Source organism: Drosophila simulans, chromosome 3R (genome assembly GCF_016746395.2).
Source record: "Drosophila simulans strain w501 chromosome 3R, Prin_Dsim_3.1, whole genome shotgun sequence".
Classification (NCBI taxonomy): domain Eukaryota; kingdom Metazoa; phylum Arthropoda; class Insecta; order Diptera; family Drosophilidae; genus Drosophila; species Drosophila simulans.
In genome coordinates, this window is record NC_052523.2 from 12,329,958 (window position 1) to 12,349,638 (window position 19,681).

Consider the following 19,681-nt stretch of genomic DNA (forward strand, 5'->3'; position numbering starts at 1 on the left):
AACTCTGTTTTTAATTTTAATGCATATGCAAATTGTATTGACACTATAGACCATTTTATAACAAACAGTAGGGAATAAGGATTTTTTTATGTTTTCGCTAGGAGATTTGGTACTATAACTAAGCTGTTTTAAGTGCTCATAAAGTGTCGTTGATTGTAAACGTGAATAAACTTAAATTTAGCTAACTATCTTAAAGTATATTGCAATTCTAGACCTGATGAATGTTAATAAACCCTTTTTTTAAAGGTTAATGACAGTAATTTCATTTTTCAACTAGCTACACTGAATACAAATAAACAGCGATATATAAATGTATTATAATGAATATTGTTGTGGTTATTCGCATATGTAAAGCATATTTCAGACCATCTGCCAGATGAATTTGTACTTTACTATGTTAACTTTTTGTTTTCCAGTTCAAGGCCAAATCTCCAGATTCAGTTAGCACTCAACACGGAGACCGCATTTTGCAAATGAGTTTATCTGCGGCCGCCGATTTCAGCAATTCTGGCAAAAGCCTTTTAACTGCTCGCAAATTTATGTCCCAGCTTAAGAAAACACTAAATGAGTGCCATGCATTTTTTTTATCGCACGCAGCAGAGCAACACAACAACTAATTAGACATGTTAAAGAACTTGTTCGGAGTCTTCCCCTGATTTCTGATTTCTGCGGCTCTGCGTTTCTCTGGCCGGGCATTGAAATGGTAACAGGCCCAAGACTCAGCCAGCACACACATTTAAAAATGCTCAACTTAATTAATTGCCCAGCAAATGCCGGGATAAGGGACTTTAGCCTGTTGGCTTGTTGACTCGTTGGCTGGCCATGGGTTAAGTGTGACTAAAGCCAATGACTTGATATTTGCCGCACGATAGGATGCCGTCGAGGATCCCAAAGGGTTGGGGCTTCGCTGTTCGGTGTTCAGGTCTCGAGGATCTCGTTTCGCTTTTCATTAAACAAATATCCAAACACTTTTGCCGCTGATCCGGCGACACAGATTGCGACCCGGCTGGAGTTCGGGAATCCGCGTCCGGGGCACATTTTCAATTTCAATTTCGTACCTCTGGCTGGCGACAAAAGGTCTGCCAAAGTCTTGGCAACTTGTTAATGAAGTTTTATACCCTTTCCCCACTTGGCATTTGTTGCATGCTCTGCGCCTGCTGGCCAAACGCAGGCTAATCGAATTGGAAAGGCTGGCGATTTGACACCAAGTAATTTTTGGATTAACTAAGAATTTCCAGGTGTTTATAAGCCATTTGCTCATTGAATTCCCAACGATTTTAATTGGTTTTGCTTAAGGTATTGGAATCTGTAATATATCTAATATTAAATGGTTAAATAGATAATTGTAAATATAAATATTATAACATTCACTTTTAGTTACTTTTGTTGTTCTATTCATTTTGCCTCTTCGAACAAGCAAATCCGAGTTTATTCAATCAGCCTTAGAATCCTCCTTTTTGCCCGGTTCTCAGACAGCTCTGCTCATACTTCATCATCGCTCTCCGCATTAGCCAGGTTCATTAAGGCTAACACGCCCCCAACAACCACAAGACGATCAATGAGCAGTGATTAATTGATGATTCGACTGCATGAAAAACATTTGACGGCACAATCAAATTAAGGCGGCAAATAAATGTGAGCCAATTATTAAAACCTAATTTTGATGTAGACACCAGACATGAGACGCGTATTCGATAACCGATTTCACAGCTCCCCCGACCCACCATTTCCACTTCCAGTTGCTCATCAGCGGAGGAGCCTAATGAGCCGACATGCACTTGGGATGCCGGGATGTGCCGGCTGTGGTCGTACAACTAATCAAGCTGTTCGAGCTGCCAACTCTGATGCATTTCCTAAATTGATGCCCTCGGGATTGATGGCTACGAGCGGCTCGAGTGCCTCCGACATATGCAAAACATTTTGTTTATACACATTTCCAACCTGACAATGGATAGGCGGTTGAGGGGCCTAACAAACAGACAGGCTCAAATACCAGTGTCTACAAATAAATGAGCTGAAAATGCAGACAAATCACGGGCGCTGAAGGTGAAAAAGCTGCCAGCTCAAGCTGAGATGAGGTGAAACGAGTAGAAGATAGTGCGAACAATCAGTGTATTATATAGAATCCATACGTATTATAGTTGCTAGTGCCTAGTATCCCGATCTAGGGACACAAAAATATCGATTTTATATACCATCCCCGTTAATAATCAAAAGATAAACAAATCTATTTCAATATCTGTAGCTGCGCCAAATTAACCGCAGGCATTCTGTCTCCGTTCCTTTGTTAATTTTTTTGGGTTTTCTCTTTTTGAAAAATCGAATCGCAGTTTGAAGTCCCTCTTGTTTGCTTTGTTTTTGCCTTTGATGAGTATTGATGAGTTTTAATAAATTGCCGATGAGTTGGCTGACATGAGCACCAGAAACGAGGAGATTCAACGCCTCGGCTGAGAAAGAGCAGCAGAATGCATACGCGTGGATGAGAAGCAGATGAGCATTTGAGTGATGCGTTTTTGAAAGTGGCGTCGAATTTCTCAACCGTGAAGCGCCATGCAGAGCAGCGGTAATTGAGATGCTGCCCGGGATCGGGCTCCATCTTCACAATATGTGTAGAGAACGCGGTGTATCCATTTAATTGCCGCCATTATTAAACCCATTTATCGTGTTTTCGTTGCAAACTGTTCAGGTGTCTGTGGGGATCGGGAATGGGATCGGGATCGGGATCGGGTTTGGGATCTGAATCCCAGATGCAGATGGAGATGCCTTGCCTCGGCGCAATTAGGCTGAGCAGCTGCCCATGATGTGATGCTGATGCAGCGCTTTACATGGGAATTAAGTTGTTTTGCTTAATTAATAAAAGTGGTTTTTAATAGAACGCCATTAGGCCGAGCGAGCAAGCAAACGAAAGACTGAGGCAACAAACTAGCAGGAAGCACCCACCGGGAGCTTTATGCTCCTCAAGGCAGAAAAGTTTCCATATTACCCAGACATTAAGCAATTCGCCGGCTTGTCACACTTTCGAGTTCATCAATGTCAGCCGCGACATTCGTAATGATCATAATGATAATGATGATGATGACAGGGCAACCGGAATCGGTCGGAATATTTCCCTGTTTTCACCGTCACATAAAGTCGTATAATTAACATAATCATAATCAACAAAGTATAAACATTAAATTGAGGCTAATTACTTTATAACCGACACTCAACTGCGAAACATCTGACAGTGTTGTATGCTGAATTACCCCAAAAAAATACAAAAAACATGTTCACTTGTGGCAAACTCGTTTCAATTACGAAGAATCAAGCCAGTACACACCAACTGCAGCAACAACAAGAGATACTTAACCGGATGGAGCTAAAAAAAAAATACAAAAAACACACACTACAGCCACAAATTATGCGAGTGCGCGACAGTTTCACACATGCCAATGAAATTTGATTTAATTTTCGTCTAAATGGAGGCTATGATCACGTTTCTGAAGTCTGCCGGTATAAAACTGCAATAGCAACGAAAATTGTTAACTGGAATACACAAAAAAATAAATAAAATTAAAGAAATAATAAAAAGTATAGTTGAATTAATACAAATTGATATAAGCTCTAATATATTTAAAAATTAGTTAATTCATATCAAGAATTGTTTCATAATTTTAAAGAATATATTGTTAAGAGTCTACAGCTTGTTTCTTATACCTCACAAATTTTCTCGCAGTGTGCACAGCCTGAATGTTCGGCAGTAGCTTACCGCCGTAAACTATTGCAACCGCTAACTGCCAACTGCGAACGCTCGAATGAAATTCGAGCAAGATTAAAAGGCAACGTTAACTCAAAACTCCGCTTCGGATTTTTATGACAAGCGCATGAATCCGTGTGCAATTGTAAGTGCGCCATATAATTTACAGATAATTATTATAATTACAGGTTATTTTCAGTTAACATGTTTGCAGTGGCCGTTGTTCTTGTTGCCGCGTGACTCGCCTGTGGTGAGAATTGTTGTTGCGGGCCAATTAGTTGGCTCTATTCGAGCTCCAAATATATTTTTGCAATAATAATTAAGTCGTTTGATGCTATTTAATTTCATTTTTTGTCCACTAATTAGTTTGCTTACGATTAGTTAAACGAGTACGTACCGAGCATAAGACTTAGGCAACGAACCTGAAGCAAACGAAAGACTTAGGCAACGAACCCGCCAGCAGAGATGACACTTCGCTAGGGATAGTAAATACCTTATCTTTCGGGATGGGCATGTTTGGTACCGTTTGTTGAGAATAAGATAGAAATAGTTATTTGCGATCAAGGAAGTGATAAGACTAACATCAAAGATTTAACGACCACATAAAGTGAACCAGCGGATTCTTTTTCTTTGGACGATTTCATTCAACTTAATTAGGGAAAAGTTTCGAGTGCCTGAGTCATCTCCCTCCCTCATAACTCTTTGGCCAATTATGCGTTATGGCCGAAACCAAAAACTGAAACTAAAAATACTGTATCTCTCGGCCTTTGGTCATAAATAAGTTCGCCAGTTCAGAAAGCACGAGTGAGTATAAGGAAAACAATCTATGGGCAGGGCCAAACAGGACAGAAAAGAGCCTGAACGGGTTGGTTTGGGCTTGGGTTGGTCGACTGTGGGCTTGGAGCGCGATAAAAATCGTTGGCAATTTGTTAAATTTAACGATTTCGAACAGCCAGCTAACGAAAACTGTGCCGAATGTTGGCCAGTTCGCCCCCGAACCGTCCCCTTCCTCTACTTCGACTGTTTTATGGCCAAATAAATAATTAAAATGATGCGTGGTGTTAAGTGCCGCCACGTCGAAAAGTTCGGTGGAGAACAACCAGCAGAAACACCAGGAACACCACCACTGCCACGGCAATATCTGAACCACACGCAGTCTGACCAGACCATTTCTTTTGAAAATTTGTCATAAATTTATCGCTTTCGCGACCGGGTTCACTAAACCCCCAACTTGGGCACGTACTTTGTCGCAGTCCGCGCTTAATTGCTTGTCATGTGGCATACATTTCTGCCGCAAATTGGCCACCAGATATGCGACCATTGGAGACGTGACCCTCGGCACGCGGACCACACAGCGCTTGAAGTTCTAGGGCCTCCAAAAGTTGTAACAATTTTTCTCTTGGGTCCACGAAAATTTGCCAGCTGACCTTCATGTAAAGTGATTTTGATATCAAGTTAAAGGCCCAGGGCTTAATTGTAACATAAAGAATCTTTGTTTGCTAAACTGCAAAAGCTAGAACGATAAACTATTCATAAACTATTTTACGCATTTTTTGGAGTTCGTTTAACCTTCATGAAATGGAAAAAATACCAAAATCGACCCTCATTAAAGTCGGCCACAACACAAACTGAATCAGAATAACACTCGGAATTCGGTTTAATTTCTGTTTTTAATGAAGTAATATGCTTTATGAGTGCTCGACTTCTTGCGCACAAAATGTCACTTGTCGCAGCTTCTTGTCTTTGGAGATCTTTTTTTTATAGGTGTACACGATCGTAAAAGACAACCAACGCATAAAATGAGGTCTAGACCCTAATCTTAACAGATCTTGAACGGCGTTTATCAAAAACGAGAAAAATGGGAAATGGAAAATGAAGTAGCAAGTGTCTCATATATGTATGTGCTTCTTAGTAAATGCTGTCAGTGGAAATTTTCAAGTACTATAATTTTAAGAAATCTGTTTTAATTGGAAGGCCCTACAGAATGGGATGTCTGTGCTTGAGGAAGTTCGCCTCGTATCCCTCAGTTCCACAGGACATTATGAACAACCTCAAGATGAATACAGCACGTAAGAGCTTATGGAGCTGTGCAAATCCAGAATTCTGATATCATAACACTCCCCAGTAAGTCGTAGTCAGATCAAGTATCTGTATATTCGATTCTACCAGTTTTCAGGAGGAGGCAAAGATCCCCCAAGTCATCTGCACAAGTACAATTTCTATTCAGGATTACTGCAACTAAACCCCTTACTGCCCACCATATTGAACTCCATGTTTGGGGATAAAGTGACAATAACCTTTGTGGATTTCGCTCTGTTTCTGAGCACCTTTCAGGCCCATTCTCTTAAAACCTCCAATGAGCTAAAAAATGTGATGATGGACAGGAAGTTAAGGTGTAAGTTCAACAATATGGTCAAGAGCCATTTAGAAAGCCTATATTACAGACTGTGAGATCGACAACATGATGATATATTTTTTCAGTAATTTTCAACATGTACGATAACAACAAGGACGGTCGTATTACAAAGTATGACTTAGTTGTAGTTGTCCACAAGCTGTTTTCAAATCTATTGGATCACGTGCAGATCATGCGCATTGTGGATACCATGATGAAGGAAATGGATCATACGGACTCGAACCAAATAATGTTCCAAGACTTCTGCAAAGCATTTGCAGTCTTCGACATGACCGAAATGATGGTCACCTGGATACCCGAATACCATGGTCGAACCACAGATGATTTGCAATAAGTAATTCGTTTATTTATTCAACTGCACACAAATTTGAAAATTAAATGTACACATGATTTAGCCGCTGAGAGCAGATAAAACCTGCGTTAAAAGTTTAAGAACATTAATCAGGGCGGGACTCAACAATGTTAACAAACTAAGGTCCCCTGATGAAAGACTTGAAAGTGCGCTCGATAAACTGGACAAAAGGGAGTTGTTTACACATGTGGTCCCAGTAGTCCCAGTTATAGAATCAAGGAGTCCAGCAGCTTTAGATGTACGTATTACTTGCATAATCAAGATCTTTAAAAAAAAACAATGTATATATATGTTAAAAGTTATGAAACAAAACTCACAGTTAAAGCAAATATATATGTGATACGAGCTCGCTGGAAAGTCACCATGATTTTTTAAGTTATTTTAGAGCGAAATAGCTGTGCAACTATCAAACAAAACTAAAAACCGTGTGTATATATAGACCAACTTCTCAAATTTGACCGAACACGATACCTTTGCCAAGATACTGCATATCGAAACAATATAGTTCGTGAGTTAGGTTTTAATCACATCGATTCCCGGCCACCGAATGCCAAACTTTATGACTCTATTAGGGCGAAATTCGTATATGCGGCGTGGAAATGAGGTAAGCCAACAAAATGCCAACCGAAAGCCCATAAACTTTACTACCTTTGACTCCAGCTGATTGTCCATATGTGCGGATATGCCTCTATATAGTCATACTCCCTTTGAGCCGATCTTTCGGGCGCGTTGAAGGAATCTCGTGGAACTGCCTGTTGTATTTTCGCTTAGCAACATAAATAACATTTTATTGGCAATTTGGTTGCGAAATTAATGTGCATACAGTTGGCAACTTTGGTAATTTATGCAAATAAAACGATCGTAAATTTGGCATTAAAACGCTTATTAAATGATCGTTTATTAACCCACTATTCTGTTCTGTTCGTTTTGGTTCGCTTAATTTGCCGAAATGGATAAGCCCCTCGCTGTTGCAACAAGGTTGCGATTTGTAGCACTTGCATAAATTAAGTGATTAACAGAATTGTTCTCAAATGTTGGCAGCTACTTACAAGATTGATATTATTTACGATCGGACCCCAACGAAATTTCCGTGTGTCTATAACTTCTGGGAAATCGCAGCTACAGCGGCTTAACAATATCTCCTGTGCCCCCATATTGTTTAATGTATTAGCTGGCGCATTGTGTGTTAATTTGACATTCCTTGGGAATGGGATGCGCATCAGGATCAGGCCTGCGGTTTGGGAATGGGATGGGGAATGGGAATGGGGATGTTCAGGTCCAACACTCTGAGGAACGACAAACGAGGCTTGTTGCTGTCAAAAGCAAGAATTATAACCATATAAAATCAGTCGGCATGGCCACTGATTCTGTTGCTGCTGACCTGTCCCGGTCTTTATCCCCACTCCTCCTGTCCTGCTGTCTTCATGTCCTCCCATCATCATCGTCAGCCCCATCATCATCGTCTCGGACAGGATTAGCAAAATTAATGCGGCAAGCTGGATGCTGAGAATCCCGAGCTGTCAGCGCTTCGAGTCTTCACTTTATCAAAAAAAAAAAAAATCGGTTGATGTTGGAGAAGGGAACGGGGTAAACCAAGCTGAAAAGGTGGAAAATTCAATAATTCAAAAATATATATATTGTTTTATAATATATAAAAATATGTTTAAAATTTTGAAAGTGCATCATAAAATATTATGGTTATCTTATAAATTAACTTATCAACCACTTAATTTTGCACAACATGTGAATGTATTGGCTTACATATTTTTGGAATAATAATCTCCCAAAATCATCGCATTAATCAATGATCCGCCTGAGACAACAAAGCTCATTTCATTCATCCAAACCCTTGTCAAGGTGACACTGTAGTTCATTCCCCTGCCCCCTGTGTTATTATTTCCTTTTTCTTTTCTCCCAAGTCCGAAAAAACACCTAAATATTGATTGATATCCCCAACGGTTTGGAAAATATTTTAAAAGCGCTCAGCGAATGGCAATGTGACTTTACACTGTGTTATTTCGTCTTTTTGTCCCCTATGAATGTTGATTTGGTAATGGGCCCCAAGAAGGAAGTGAAACTCGTATTCATTCATGGACGCGGTGAATAAAGAGTATTCGGGGATTCATTCAGAAAGTATTCTTTGTTCAACCAGCCCACAGGCAACAGGGCCTAGAGCTTGATAATGATGGCTTAATAATTGAAATTTATCAAAATATATTAGGCAAATCGTCTTTAAATCCAAATAGCACATTAATTACAGGGTCTTTGAGGAGGCATTTGACATATGAAGATATCTTACACCAAAGAAAAAATGTTTAATCCTTCATAAATATCAATACTTCACTTCGTTCTTTCCATCTTTGTACCTTATTGATATGCAATTCATCAAATTATTTCTCTACGTGTACTGGAAGCTGAGCTAAGCCAAGACCTGGTTAAATAAACCATTCCAATGACAGAGAACTGAGTCCCATAAATTTGGACGGCAATTTACAACGGTCAATTCATAAATTTATTAATGAATTAAGTTATAAGGTAATTTCGCGGCATCCTCTCCAGGTCGCCAGTTCCCCAGTTGGCCACTTGGCCAGTTGACCAGTTCTGCAGACTCCGCTGTTCCCAGCGAACGAAATGCAATCTGCTCAAAACAAAATGATGATCGCTGATGATCGTTGGCAATATATCAACGGCGGAGGCAGACACGGCCTCCTAATCGAATATTGTGGGCCCAGCGAGCCGGTTTCGCGGATTCTCGGAACTGGCCAAAAAGGGATGGCCAAACAGCGCAGGAGGAGCGAAATTTAAATGAAGCTGTGGCAGGAATGCAGCAGCAACGATGGATGGTATCGGGGGATCGGCTTAGTTCTATACCTCGGACATGATTAGCAAACACGACTGGATCCTGCTTTGGGTACTTCCATAATCGTTATCAATGCCGCACCATCATCATCATCACCAGCAGCAAAAGCAAAGCAATAGCAACAGCAACACCGAGCGTGCAACGTGCAACAACTTTTGCATTTCTTGTTTATAAATTGGAATTTAAAATTAATTAAGTTGTCGTTTTGCGCTTTTATCCAATTTATAACTAATATGACACCGATTATACGAAATATGTTCACTAATTAACGAACAAACACCGCAACTCTCCACACACCCCCTCTCCATTTCCAGAGTCCTACGATCCCTCCAAGCCAGCAAAGTCCAGGCAGACACTCAGGCAGCATTCAATGTCGCACTTGGCTAAGCTCTTCGGTTTGATACCCTGTAAAGATTACGAAGCTGTTCAATATTTGTAATTAATAGGATACAATTGTCATTTATATTGTACAAATATATTGGAGAAAAATAAGAAGTGATTAAGTTGAACAATTTCTAGTTCTTTAAATTAGTCACTTATTAAAAACTAGAACAGGCTTGAGCAGCATGATGGCTAATTTAGTTGGTAATGATTTTGTAAGAGTATTTAATAGTTCGATTCGCATAGCTTAACTTTCCATCTTGTTAGTATCCCCGCTGATTTTTGTTGCTTTCGCTGCTGCCGAGTGGATGTTTGTTTCTCAGTTCGCTGCTGATGAGATGCTTTTGCTTTTGCTTTTTGCCAGCATGCTTTTTGCTCCGTGCTTTCTGGCTGGCAGTTGGATCGTGTCCGCGTGCTCGTAATCTGCTCGCTGAAGACGCGTTGTAAATTGTCTGACAAAGCTTATTTTATTAATTTAAGCCATAAACGCTGGCCTCTCCGACGCTGGAAGCCCGCCTGCCTGCAGCTCCTCTTTGGCTTTGCATATACATACCCCCGATCACCGATTCGGGATGTCCAGCACCCTCGACTTCGCTCGACTCCCTGATTCCGCTGCGGAAAACCGCTTCGGGTTTCGAATCAGTTCCATACCCGGCACCAATTTATTGCCATCGTAAAAAGCCGTTTTGCGTTTTAATAAGCCATGTTCGGCTCTTTCGTTTCGGTTGTTAACAGAAGGCGTCGACCATTTCTCTGTCTTTGCTCATTTTTTAGTCTTCTGCATTCTTCGTGCATAACTGAGAACATGGACTGGTGTTTTGGTGTCCGGCGAACTGAAAGTGCCAAGAAATTGGCCAATTGAGTGACACTGTTTTATGGAATACCAAACTTAGGATAAGGGACTTGGGCGACGGAGAAAAAATGTGTAAGCACTTCAAAACGGTAACTATATAAACAAATTATAGCAAATTGCATTGAATAGGCACCTGTCCCAAGGGCTTGTTGGGATTTTAATGAATTTCCCGCATAGATTGCCTAAATTACGGAAATAAAGAAAGAACACCTTCCTTGCCTGCGAGCCAAGTAACCAAAGTGACCCCCAGTTGACCCCCACAGTCCCACTTGATCTCGAGTGTGGGTTGCTGTGGATTAGGGGGAATTGTGGGGAGAGGCGGAAGCAACTCCCACCGCCAGTATCCAGCACATAATAAAAATAAATATGTCAAAATTAAGTAAGCAGCAACAATTTCCAGGCAGATAAGAAACGCACACAAGAAGTAATAAAAGTGCGATGGACGACGGAGGAGAGCATCGAAAACCCTTTGCTGGCCATAAAACAAGGCGTTGAAAACAGTAAAAAATTGGCAAGAGCCAACTGGGATTCTGCTGAGCAAACAACCTGGCCAGCCCATCAAGATGCCAGTCGAAGTCCAGCTGCAGGTCCTGTTGGCCATCCTCAGCCACATCTTGGCCAACATCCACATCCACATCCACATCCACATTCACGTCCACGTCCATGGGCGATGGGCATGAAAATCGTTTACAAATAAATCAGAAAGCGATAAATAAGGATTTTGTCTCGTAATAACTCAGCGGGAGCCATTTAACATGCAATCATAACGAATCGATGCTGAACGCTTTAGCAGACGGACAGAATCCAGACGGACCCCAAAACCAGGCCCAAGACCACAAACCCATCTCCAAATGCCTGCGAATTGGATGCACTTCAAGAAAATTTGGTACGATTACTTAATACTTATTTTAGATAATGTGTAGAGCAAAATTTGTTATGTAACTAACAAACTATAATAATGTTATTTCAATAACTTTATTTAGTTATCATTCTTTATTTATGAACTTATTTTGAACAGTGCTCTAAGTGTCGAATGGAATCTGAATCTGGATCGGAGGTTGGCAACACGCTTTCACACCAGGCAGTCGCCAAGTGGCTGGATTGGGATTGGGATTGGGAACGGGAAAGGGACTTTTGGCCAGAATGGCAAGTGGCAAGCAAGTGTGTGTCGAATTGTTGTTGACTTGCTGCAGTTGTCGCTGTTGGTTGTTGTTCCCTTGTTCTTTTTCTGCCTGATCCTGTTGTCGTTCTCGCCCGGGGCATGGAAATAAAGTTGCAACATGGTCGATTCTCGATTCTCACCTCCTGGCAAGGCAGTTGAGTTAGCACAATGACAGGGGCGTTGGCGAGTGACGTTTTTAACATGCTTGTTCCTATCGCGGACTCAATGGCGGCAAGAAGGGCTAAGAACAACGCACTACATGCACTTGGGTGCACTTCATAATTCGCAGCGACGCCAACAACAATGCTGCTTAATTATGTTGTAAAACAATCTGGCGAGCCGTCACTTTGGAGGAGCAGGTCCTTTAGTGACTTCCTTACGCCCACTCCCACTTTCTGGCCAATAACTCAGCCAGCCATCAAGGGGAAGTAATTAAAATTACAAAAGCCCAGCGTTGACGTTGAGGCCTTTTGCCATAAAATGGCTGCCAGACACGCAGGGCGTATACGTGATTCCCATGACTAATTGCCAGAACTGTGTCACAGGAAACGAGCTGGCTCGATGGCCCGATGGCTTGGTGGCTCAATGGCTCCAGCTCTAGCTGCAGCTCCACTCGGGGATCTCGGCTTATGGGGTCAGGCACGCAGGTCTTATCGCGATGCAGTTGCAGTTAGCTGTGGCTAACAAGAAATTAAATTCCATTAAGCCCGCTCAGAATGGCGCACAGTGGCTAAGGATCATTAGTTTTTCCGTGGCCTTACTATAGATTCCTTTTTTGATTTTTTGAGTATTTTAAAGTAATTAAATTCTTAATTCATTTACCTATTTTTCTATTTATTTACTTATATATAAAAAATGTACTAAAATATATTAATTTTATATAGCATATATAGTAAAATAAATATCAATTGAAACCAAAAAAATCGTGGATTAATTTATATATTTTAATTTTTTAATGAGAATTTACTTAGTAGAATAAATGCATTTACAATGATATAATTCCTTTTTAGAAAACAAACAAGATTTAGCCCACTGTTGTGGGCTCTCTGAAAGCCCAGGCTAATGAAGAGGTGGTAATTTATGTGAACATCTTCACCTGTTCCTAGACACGATTTAATATGCCAGCCGAGGAGTCATGAATGAGCCGAACAGCCGGGATCTGAATGAAGATGTGGGCCTGGACTTGGCTGGGCTGAAAGCCCTGGACCCGGCAATATGCAACCGGCAACCTGCAACGTGCAACCGGCAACCTGCTAGTCGCTGTCTAGTTAGTTAGCCGGTCCAACTAAGTTGGCCACGGAGTGCAGGATTAATTAATTGCCGCTGCCTCGTCAGCAGAGCGGCCGACATGACGTATACGTGACATTTGAGATATGTTCAGCCGCTTAATGTGCGACATTTTGTTTGTTTTGCAGCCTTCTTTCCTGTCGTTGTTGTCGTTGCTGTTGCTGTTGCATTTGCTCTTCTGCTAACAACTTTCGACAATAATCAGTAGCTGCTTTGCATATTTGTGCATATTTGAGCCTGGCAGTCGGCTGCATAATGATTCTGCAGTTGCAGCGTTGTCAAATGACTTGCGTAAATTTATCGTAAATGCCATCAGCTACAGTTGAGGCTGAGCTGAGCTCCTCCACGTACGTTCGTCCCTCCGTCATTCAGTCATTCAGTCATTTGGGCATTCAGTCAGGCAGTCTGGCATTCGGTCAGTTTGTCAGTTCGTCAGCCAGGTCGAGATGGCCAATTGTGCGCGGTTGCCAAGGCTACTAATCCTCGTTAATCCATTCAACTGCACTGATGCACCGTCAAAAATATATTTTGATTAATATTCTGTCAAGCGAAGAAGTTACTATTTTGTTAGCATAACAAAATATTACCCAAAATCATTCAACAATCTTAATGATGATGATCCTCATCTAGAAACTATAATAGAATGTCACACAGATTTCTCTGAGTGTTCCTGGACAACTCTGGTAGCTGCACATAAATTTGACTGTTGATTGTGGTCTTTGTTGGAGCAGCTTCCTTCTGCAGCTCCGCTCGCACGATATGCTAATGAAATTCAGGCCAAGAACCATCCAATACCATCCTTTACAAGATCGGAGGAGCTAGTGGTCTCAATGCCAGACGTGGCGTGTTAACGGTCTATGTCGTTTGACACATTTAATTGGAGTCAATTGGCCGGGCCAAGAGTGATTGCTGAGGTGGCAATTGGCGCTGCCACAAAGGCGTTGCTCATGCTCGGATCTGAGTGTCTGGGAAATGCAAATCCAGTTAATCACTGAACCGATCAAGGAAGTCGATGCGACTATCACATCAACGTATTAGAATTGCAAATTGATAAATGGAGCAAGGGAATCTATTAACTTTGAATTACTTCACTGAGAGATTTATAAAATATTATGTATTTAAATAATTGATAAAAGCACTGGCTATAATTACAACAATTTGAGTTCAATAAATTTAAGCACCACCATTCCTTTATGAGGCAACAGCCCATAAACGAATTCCAATTCGAGTCCAGAGAATTTGAAATACTCCCGATGAAAGAATGCCAAATTCGAGGTGCTCGCAAAACACCCAAAGGACCTAAATGGCGGCGACAACGGCGCTCCACTCGCCCCAAGAGCCGAAGAGGATGACACACACTAGCGACATTCAATGGAGCTGCGAGCCACGAGATGGAACTGGCGAAGTTGCGGAGTTGCGAACCCGGGCCTGTGTCCCTGTCTCATTGTCATGCCCGGCTTATTGATTGGAATACAATGGATCCTTAAAGTGTGCTTACAAGCGCCGTAACTCAAACAAATTGCAGCGCCCAAACGCCTGACTCAAATGGACGGCGGCAACAGCAACAGCAACTGCGAGTGCAACAGCAACATCCAAGACGACAACGACACTGATCAACAGGCGCGGCGACGTGGATGCGTCGCATATTCCAACGGGGACAGTGGCGTAGGCGAGGGGGGATGCCAAGTAAATGCGTTTTACATGATGCCTACACGACAGGACAGGAGCGGCCAGTCAGCAGTCCGACAGTCCTAACAAGATAAGCCCCAGACCCACCGAACCGTGGTATCAAACTACACAAACATAATACAAAACCCATTAAATGTATTTGAATAAAAGGCATTCGTAAGAGATATTCATTTGGAGTGGTTATTTAAAGTCGAAAGAATAGAGGCCAAATAACTATTAGGTTTTTATGATATAATTTTATAAATAAAACAAACTCATGAATTCAAATATATTGTAATCAGATAATCACTTCCTAATTCCATTTACCATATTCATATATTTTCCATATGCTATTCATAGTTATTTTGCAGTGGTGCAACCACTGTGCCGTCGGCTGATTGTTTGGCTTTGTGGCCTCCGCCTCCTGGGCTCCCTAAATTATTCCAAGCTCGCCTTGGAGAGCCACACGGACCCCAGGAACGGACACGGACCAGAGGCGCTACTGACGCGCTTATGTTAAATTTACCAAACAACCGATTTGTATGCAATTTTGCGATCAGGAAGACGCCGGGGGTGGGTGGGGCGCGATCCGGCTGAAATCCAAATCCCAGCGAGACATCATGACGTCGCGGATTTGCAGGGTCGGTGGCCAGGTACCAGTGCCGCCAACACTCCTCCTCCCAGTCCCAGTTGCATCGCCATTGTCTGAGTCTGCGCCGCCGTCGCGAAGTCTAGTTTATTGGCGCGACTTTTTATTTGCATTCGAAATGTTTGCTGTTTTTTATGCTCTTTTTTGCAGCTTTGTTTTTGTTCGCGGCTGCTGGCTGCACGTGATATATGCGACGTGAACCGCCCCGCTGGACAGGCCACTCGACACTGAGAGAAAAGAGTGCGAACTTAAGTGCACAAGTTTTAAAACTAACAGTCCACGAAGAGGGAATATTGTGGAATCATGAAATATTCATTAAAATTTAATATATACAAACCACAAGTTTTACACATTCCGCTTCAAACTACCTTAAGTATTAATTCTTTTTGTTAAACTTTTTTTCACTGAGCTTTGCCTGGCCGAACGGCCACACAATCGCCATAAGTTTTGGCCGCTCTGCAATTATTTGCGGAATTCCTTTTGGAATATATATTGACTCGGACTGAAGTGCCCGGCCAGACTGGCCAACTCAACCAGGAGACTCTCTTCTCTAAAGCCCCGACTCCTCCGGCTTTGACTTGGACCTGGACTTGGACTTGGACTTGGACTAGCTGTGACAGGCCATACAAGGAAGCCCAGCCTGGCCGCCAATCGCAAATGTTGCTCGTGTTGCTGTTGTCGCTTCTCTGACTGCGTCTGTGACTTTGACTCGACTCTGTATCCGATTCGGATTTTGATTCTGAATTTGAATTTGAATCTGGACTCCGGCCCGTTGTGCTTCCTGGTCATTCTCGGGCTAATTTGTCAGGCAGTTTCAATCTGCATTCCATTCCGTTTCTTAAAACTTCATATTAAACGGATATCATGTCAGTTATCAACTTTCGACTCATAAAGAGCCATGCATAATTTGATTACCAACCGCTTAACATTATTTCAATGCAGCTCATTAAAAATAATCATCCATTTGGCATTTTAGCTAACAAGCTCCTCAGCTCATAATTCCGCCAACAAGTTGATTCAATCATGCACACAAGATGGCCAATTCGAGACAAAACCCAGCATTAGCACCCATTGTAAGAGCCAATCTTTGAGTACGGAAAGCTAACAAAGCCCCGCACCCACATATCTATTGAGTACGTTCTACCCACCCACTTATAAGGCCAATTGCACAACAGCCCCAAGTGTCAAATTAGACAAACAGCCAATGCAAACCCAATGCAAACTCGGAAAGTCGGAAAATCAGAAAATCAGAAACACAACTCAACTCGAATCAAATCAAATCAAATGCTCGTTGCAAATTGCATTGCGCTCACTCGCTGTCGGGCTGCTAATTTTCTGCGAATAAAGCCCCCCGAGAAGGATCGGGAAGATATATAGTGGTTCGTCGGCGGATTTGCATGTGGGTGGTCGGCAAATTGCCGGAACGTGAGCACAATTTTTAAATTAACGGCCCAAAAGTGGTTAGAACGGCAGCAGCAACGGTTCAGAATGGCTGCGAATGGCTGCGAAACGGGGAGCCGGGGATGTGGAGCCCTCGAGGCGCATTCCTGCCACAAAACTGTTGCAATTAATTGCATAAAAGTTCTAAATTGTCAGCCAGAACCCCGCTCCAACCCACCCACCTCCACCCACCTCCACTCGCATTGGCGTCTTGGACAAACTTTGCAACTGCAAATCGCAAAGCGCCGCATTATCCACGAAGACGCATCGCACAGTGGGTAACTACGTATATAAATATAATCCATTTTAAATTAAAGTAAATTTAAATGAATTTAACCAAGCGTAATGTTAATTATCAGGAGACAAACCATTCATAAATATTTCAAAACAAAATTAAATTTATTTATGAGTTCATTTTATTCCTGTTCATATTTGGTTCATAAATACACAAATGAATGAATATATAAATGAAATAAGAACCATGTTTTTGGCGTATTCGCAGCCACTGTGCACTGGCGACTTCTCGGTCGTCATGGTCGTGCCTTTCAGTTCGAAACGTGATCGATAGACGGACGACTACCACTGGCAGTTCGTCGAGAACTGCAAATTGGCACTCGCATTCGCTGTTGCTGTTGCCAAATGTTTGGCCTTAGTCAAATTATGTTCTTGGCCAGTTTGATAATGAAACGGCGAATGGAGGTGGGGGCTATTTGAGGGTCTGGCCTCGGGACCGGGCTCTGCGTGGCCCCTAAAATTGTTTGCTCACACCGTCCCGGAGCAACGCTAATGATTACGTGTTATCGTGTTGTAATTTTACACAGGGCCCTAATGATGAGTCTCGAGTCTGATCGGATCGGATGGGATAGGATCCGTTCGGCTTGGTTCGAATGGTAACCAATGGGCTGGGTCCCAGCATATTCACATCCATCTCCATCTGCGAACGATCGGAGCGAATCGATCTGGCTCCGGGTTAGACACTAACTGGGCTCATCATGGAGCGTTAACAAGCTCATTTTTCTAAACTTGACGTGCTGAGTCCACCAGCCAACCAACCAACTAGAGATCCACTTAGGCAAAAGATCTTCGCAGATTATCGTAGCCGGCCAGCGAGCGGGCCAATTTACTTGGCCACTTTCGGACATTTGGACGTTTCGGGCGCTCGGACGGTGGGATCATAAATTGTTTATAATGTCCTGGCACTTGGCCAATAAACGATATGTAATGCATATCGAGAGTAAGGAATTTGGGTTTTAACACTTCTGATTGATTGCTTAAAGCATGGCGTTATTTAAACTTAAGCTAGCTAAATTTTAATTATATTATATTTAAGCAGTAGAAAGGAGAAGATTTGGTTTAAGGGTTTTTTTTTCACTTTAAAGTAAGCTAAGTAAGCTAAATAACCACAACATTTGACTAGTTTTCGAAAAGTATGCAACATAAAGTATAGCAATTCGAATCAGATTTTATGCTGTTTTCGGATTGGAATCGATGCAACCATAATTATGGACAAAACGATGCCACAAACAAACGCCCACGACAAATTTGGTTGCACTGACATAGCCGGGTTTTGATTGCATATGGCCATATGGCCGGCATATTAAACTGGAATTCATTGAATGCTGGCCAAAGACAAAACGCTTTCCAGCCGCCAAATCAGATGACGGCGGAAAGGAAAGTCGGGGAGTCCACGAAGTTCTTGGGGAGCATATTAAATTGAATTTTTATGTTCTCACAGCCCGGGAAAATCATGTGCCATGGCCATAAAAGCCAAGGATCGCTCCGGTTCAGATCGTCTTGGTTCGGTCTCGATGCGCTGAGTGTGTGGGTTAATAAATAGCCCCGGCAGCGGCGAGCTACGGGGCAATAGCGGGTTAAGCAGGGCCCTCGATGGTGCGCCAAATTATGGTTATTTAAATAAACAGCACACGATTTGATTTGGTGGCCCGAAAGTGTTGCCAGCGCGCCTCCGAAATTGGAGGACTGACGCGTCGACGTCTGGAAATTATGTTGTAGTTGGGCCCGATCATGCGGCAGGATAGTTGCACCTCCTCCGCCGATGATGATGGTAATGATGATGATGATGCCGCTGCTCCGGACGGAAAGGGGATGTGCCATCAACTCTTGATTGAGTAACGCCCCATCACCAGAAGTGGCGTCTAATTACGAGTGCCAGCAGGAGTTGGACGACTGGCCACGCCGATCTGGATGCGTCATTAGCCATTAGCCGCACTGTGCGGCATTGACCCGGCCAAATCGGCGATAAGACTCGTGATAAGCAAACACGCATAAGCCAAATGGCTGCACAGGAAAATAAATACAAAAATTCCTAAAAAATACAAAACAGAAACGCACAAAATATTAAGACAAGTGCAATTTATCTAAATCTAACTTTTATAATCGGAAAATATATCTTCATATTGATATTATTAGGATGCCACGTAATCTTTGACTAACTTAAACTAAATGCAATGTTTTCAAGGCACAATTTTTTCCGTGTGGATGCCCCTTTGGTGCTGTGACCTTTTCCCGACTGCTGAACTGTTCTGGAGTTAAGTGAACTGACCATCCATCGTTGGCGTTGCGGTGTTTTGTTTATTTTGAGGCTATAATTTAAGCGGGTAATTGCACGCTGGCGGCCAGAATTTGTAACTAAACTGCAAATTAGCAGCCAATTCCCAGGCCGATTAATAACCATAATTATTGGCTCAAGCGCTGACGAGCGAACGTCTGGAGTTTGAGACTCTCGATCTTCTGGCGAGGATGCGGATCTCGATGCGGCGGAGGCTGCTGCCCTGCCTGCAAATTGCACTTGGCCATGGCCCCGTCTTTGAGCCACTTCAGCTGGCCGGCAATTGCCGATTCGTGATACACCCGGGC

At 42.4% G+C, this 19,681-nt stretch overlaps 1 protein-coding gene across 4 annotated transcripts; it reads left to right on the plus strand.

Annotated features, from left to right (window-relative positions):
- The first annotated feature begins 5,636 nt into the window (after positions 1-5,636).
- LOC6728165 (calcineurin B homologous protein 3) lies at positions 5,637-8,044 on the plus strand. Of its 4 annotated transcripts, XM_002103479.4 has the most exons (4): positions 5,638-5,805; positions 5,862-6,131; positions 6,218-7,108; positions 7,165-8,044. In XM_002103479.4, the coding sequence occupies exons 1-3, from the start codon at positions 5,652-5,654 to the stop codon at positions 6,484-6,486; spliced, it is 693 nt and encodes a 230-aa protein (XP_002103515.2). In that variant the 5' UTR covers positions 5,638-5,651; the 3' UTR covers positions 6,487-7,108; positions 7,165-8,044. The 4 variants fall into 4 exon arrangements, with proteins under 4 accessions (XP_016034775.1, XP_002103515.2, XP_016034773.1 ...); XM_016176770.3 differs by lacking the exon at positions 7,165-8,044 and having other exon boundaries at positions 5,637-5,805; positions 5,906-6,131; positions 6,218-6,559; XM_016176768.3 differs by lacking the exon at positions 7,165-8,044 and having other exon boundaries at positions 5,638-5,860; positions 5,906-6,131; positions 6,218-6,559.
- The last annotated feature ends 11,637 nt before the right edge of the window (positions 8,045-19,681 follow it).

Excerpts from the sequence above, each read along its gene's own strand:
- LOC6728165 (XM_002103479.4), top strand. The coding sequence starts at position 5,652 with ATGCTGTCAGTGGAAATTTTCAAGTACTATAATTTTAAGAAATCTGTT. Across the intron at positions 5,806-5,861 it reads CCTCAAGATGAATACAGCAC|TAAGTCGTAGTCAGATCAAG; the intron begins GTAAGAGCTTAT and ends AACACTCCCCAG. Across the intron at positions 6,132-6,217 it reads GATGGACAGGAAGTTAAGGT|TAATTTTCAACATGTACGAT; the intron begins GTAAGTTCAACA and ends ATATTTTTTCAG.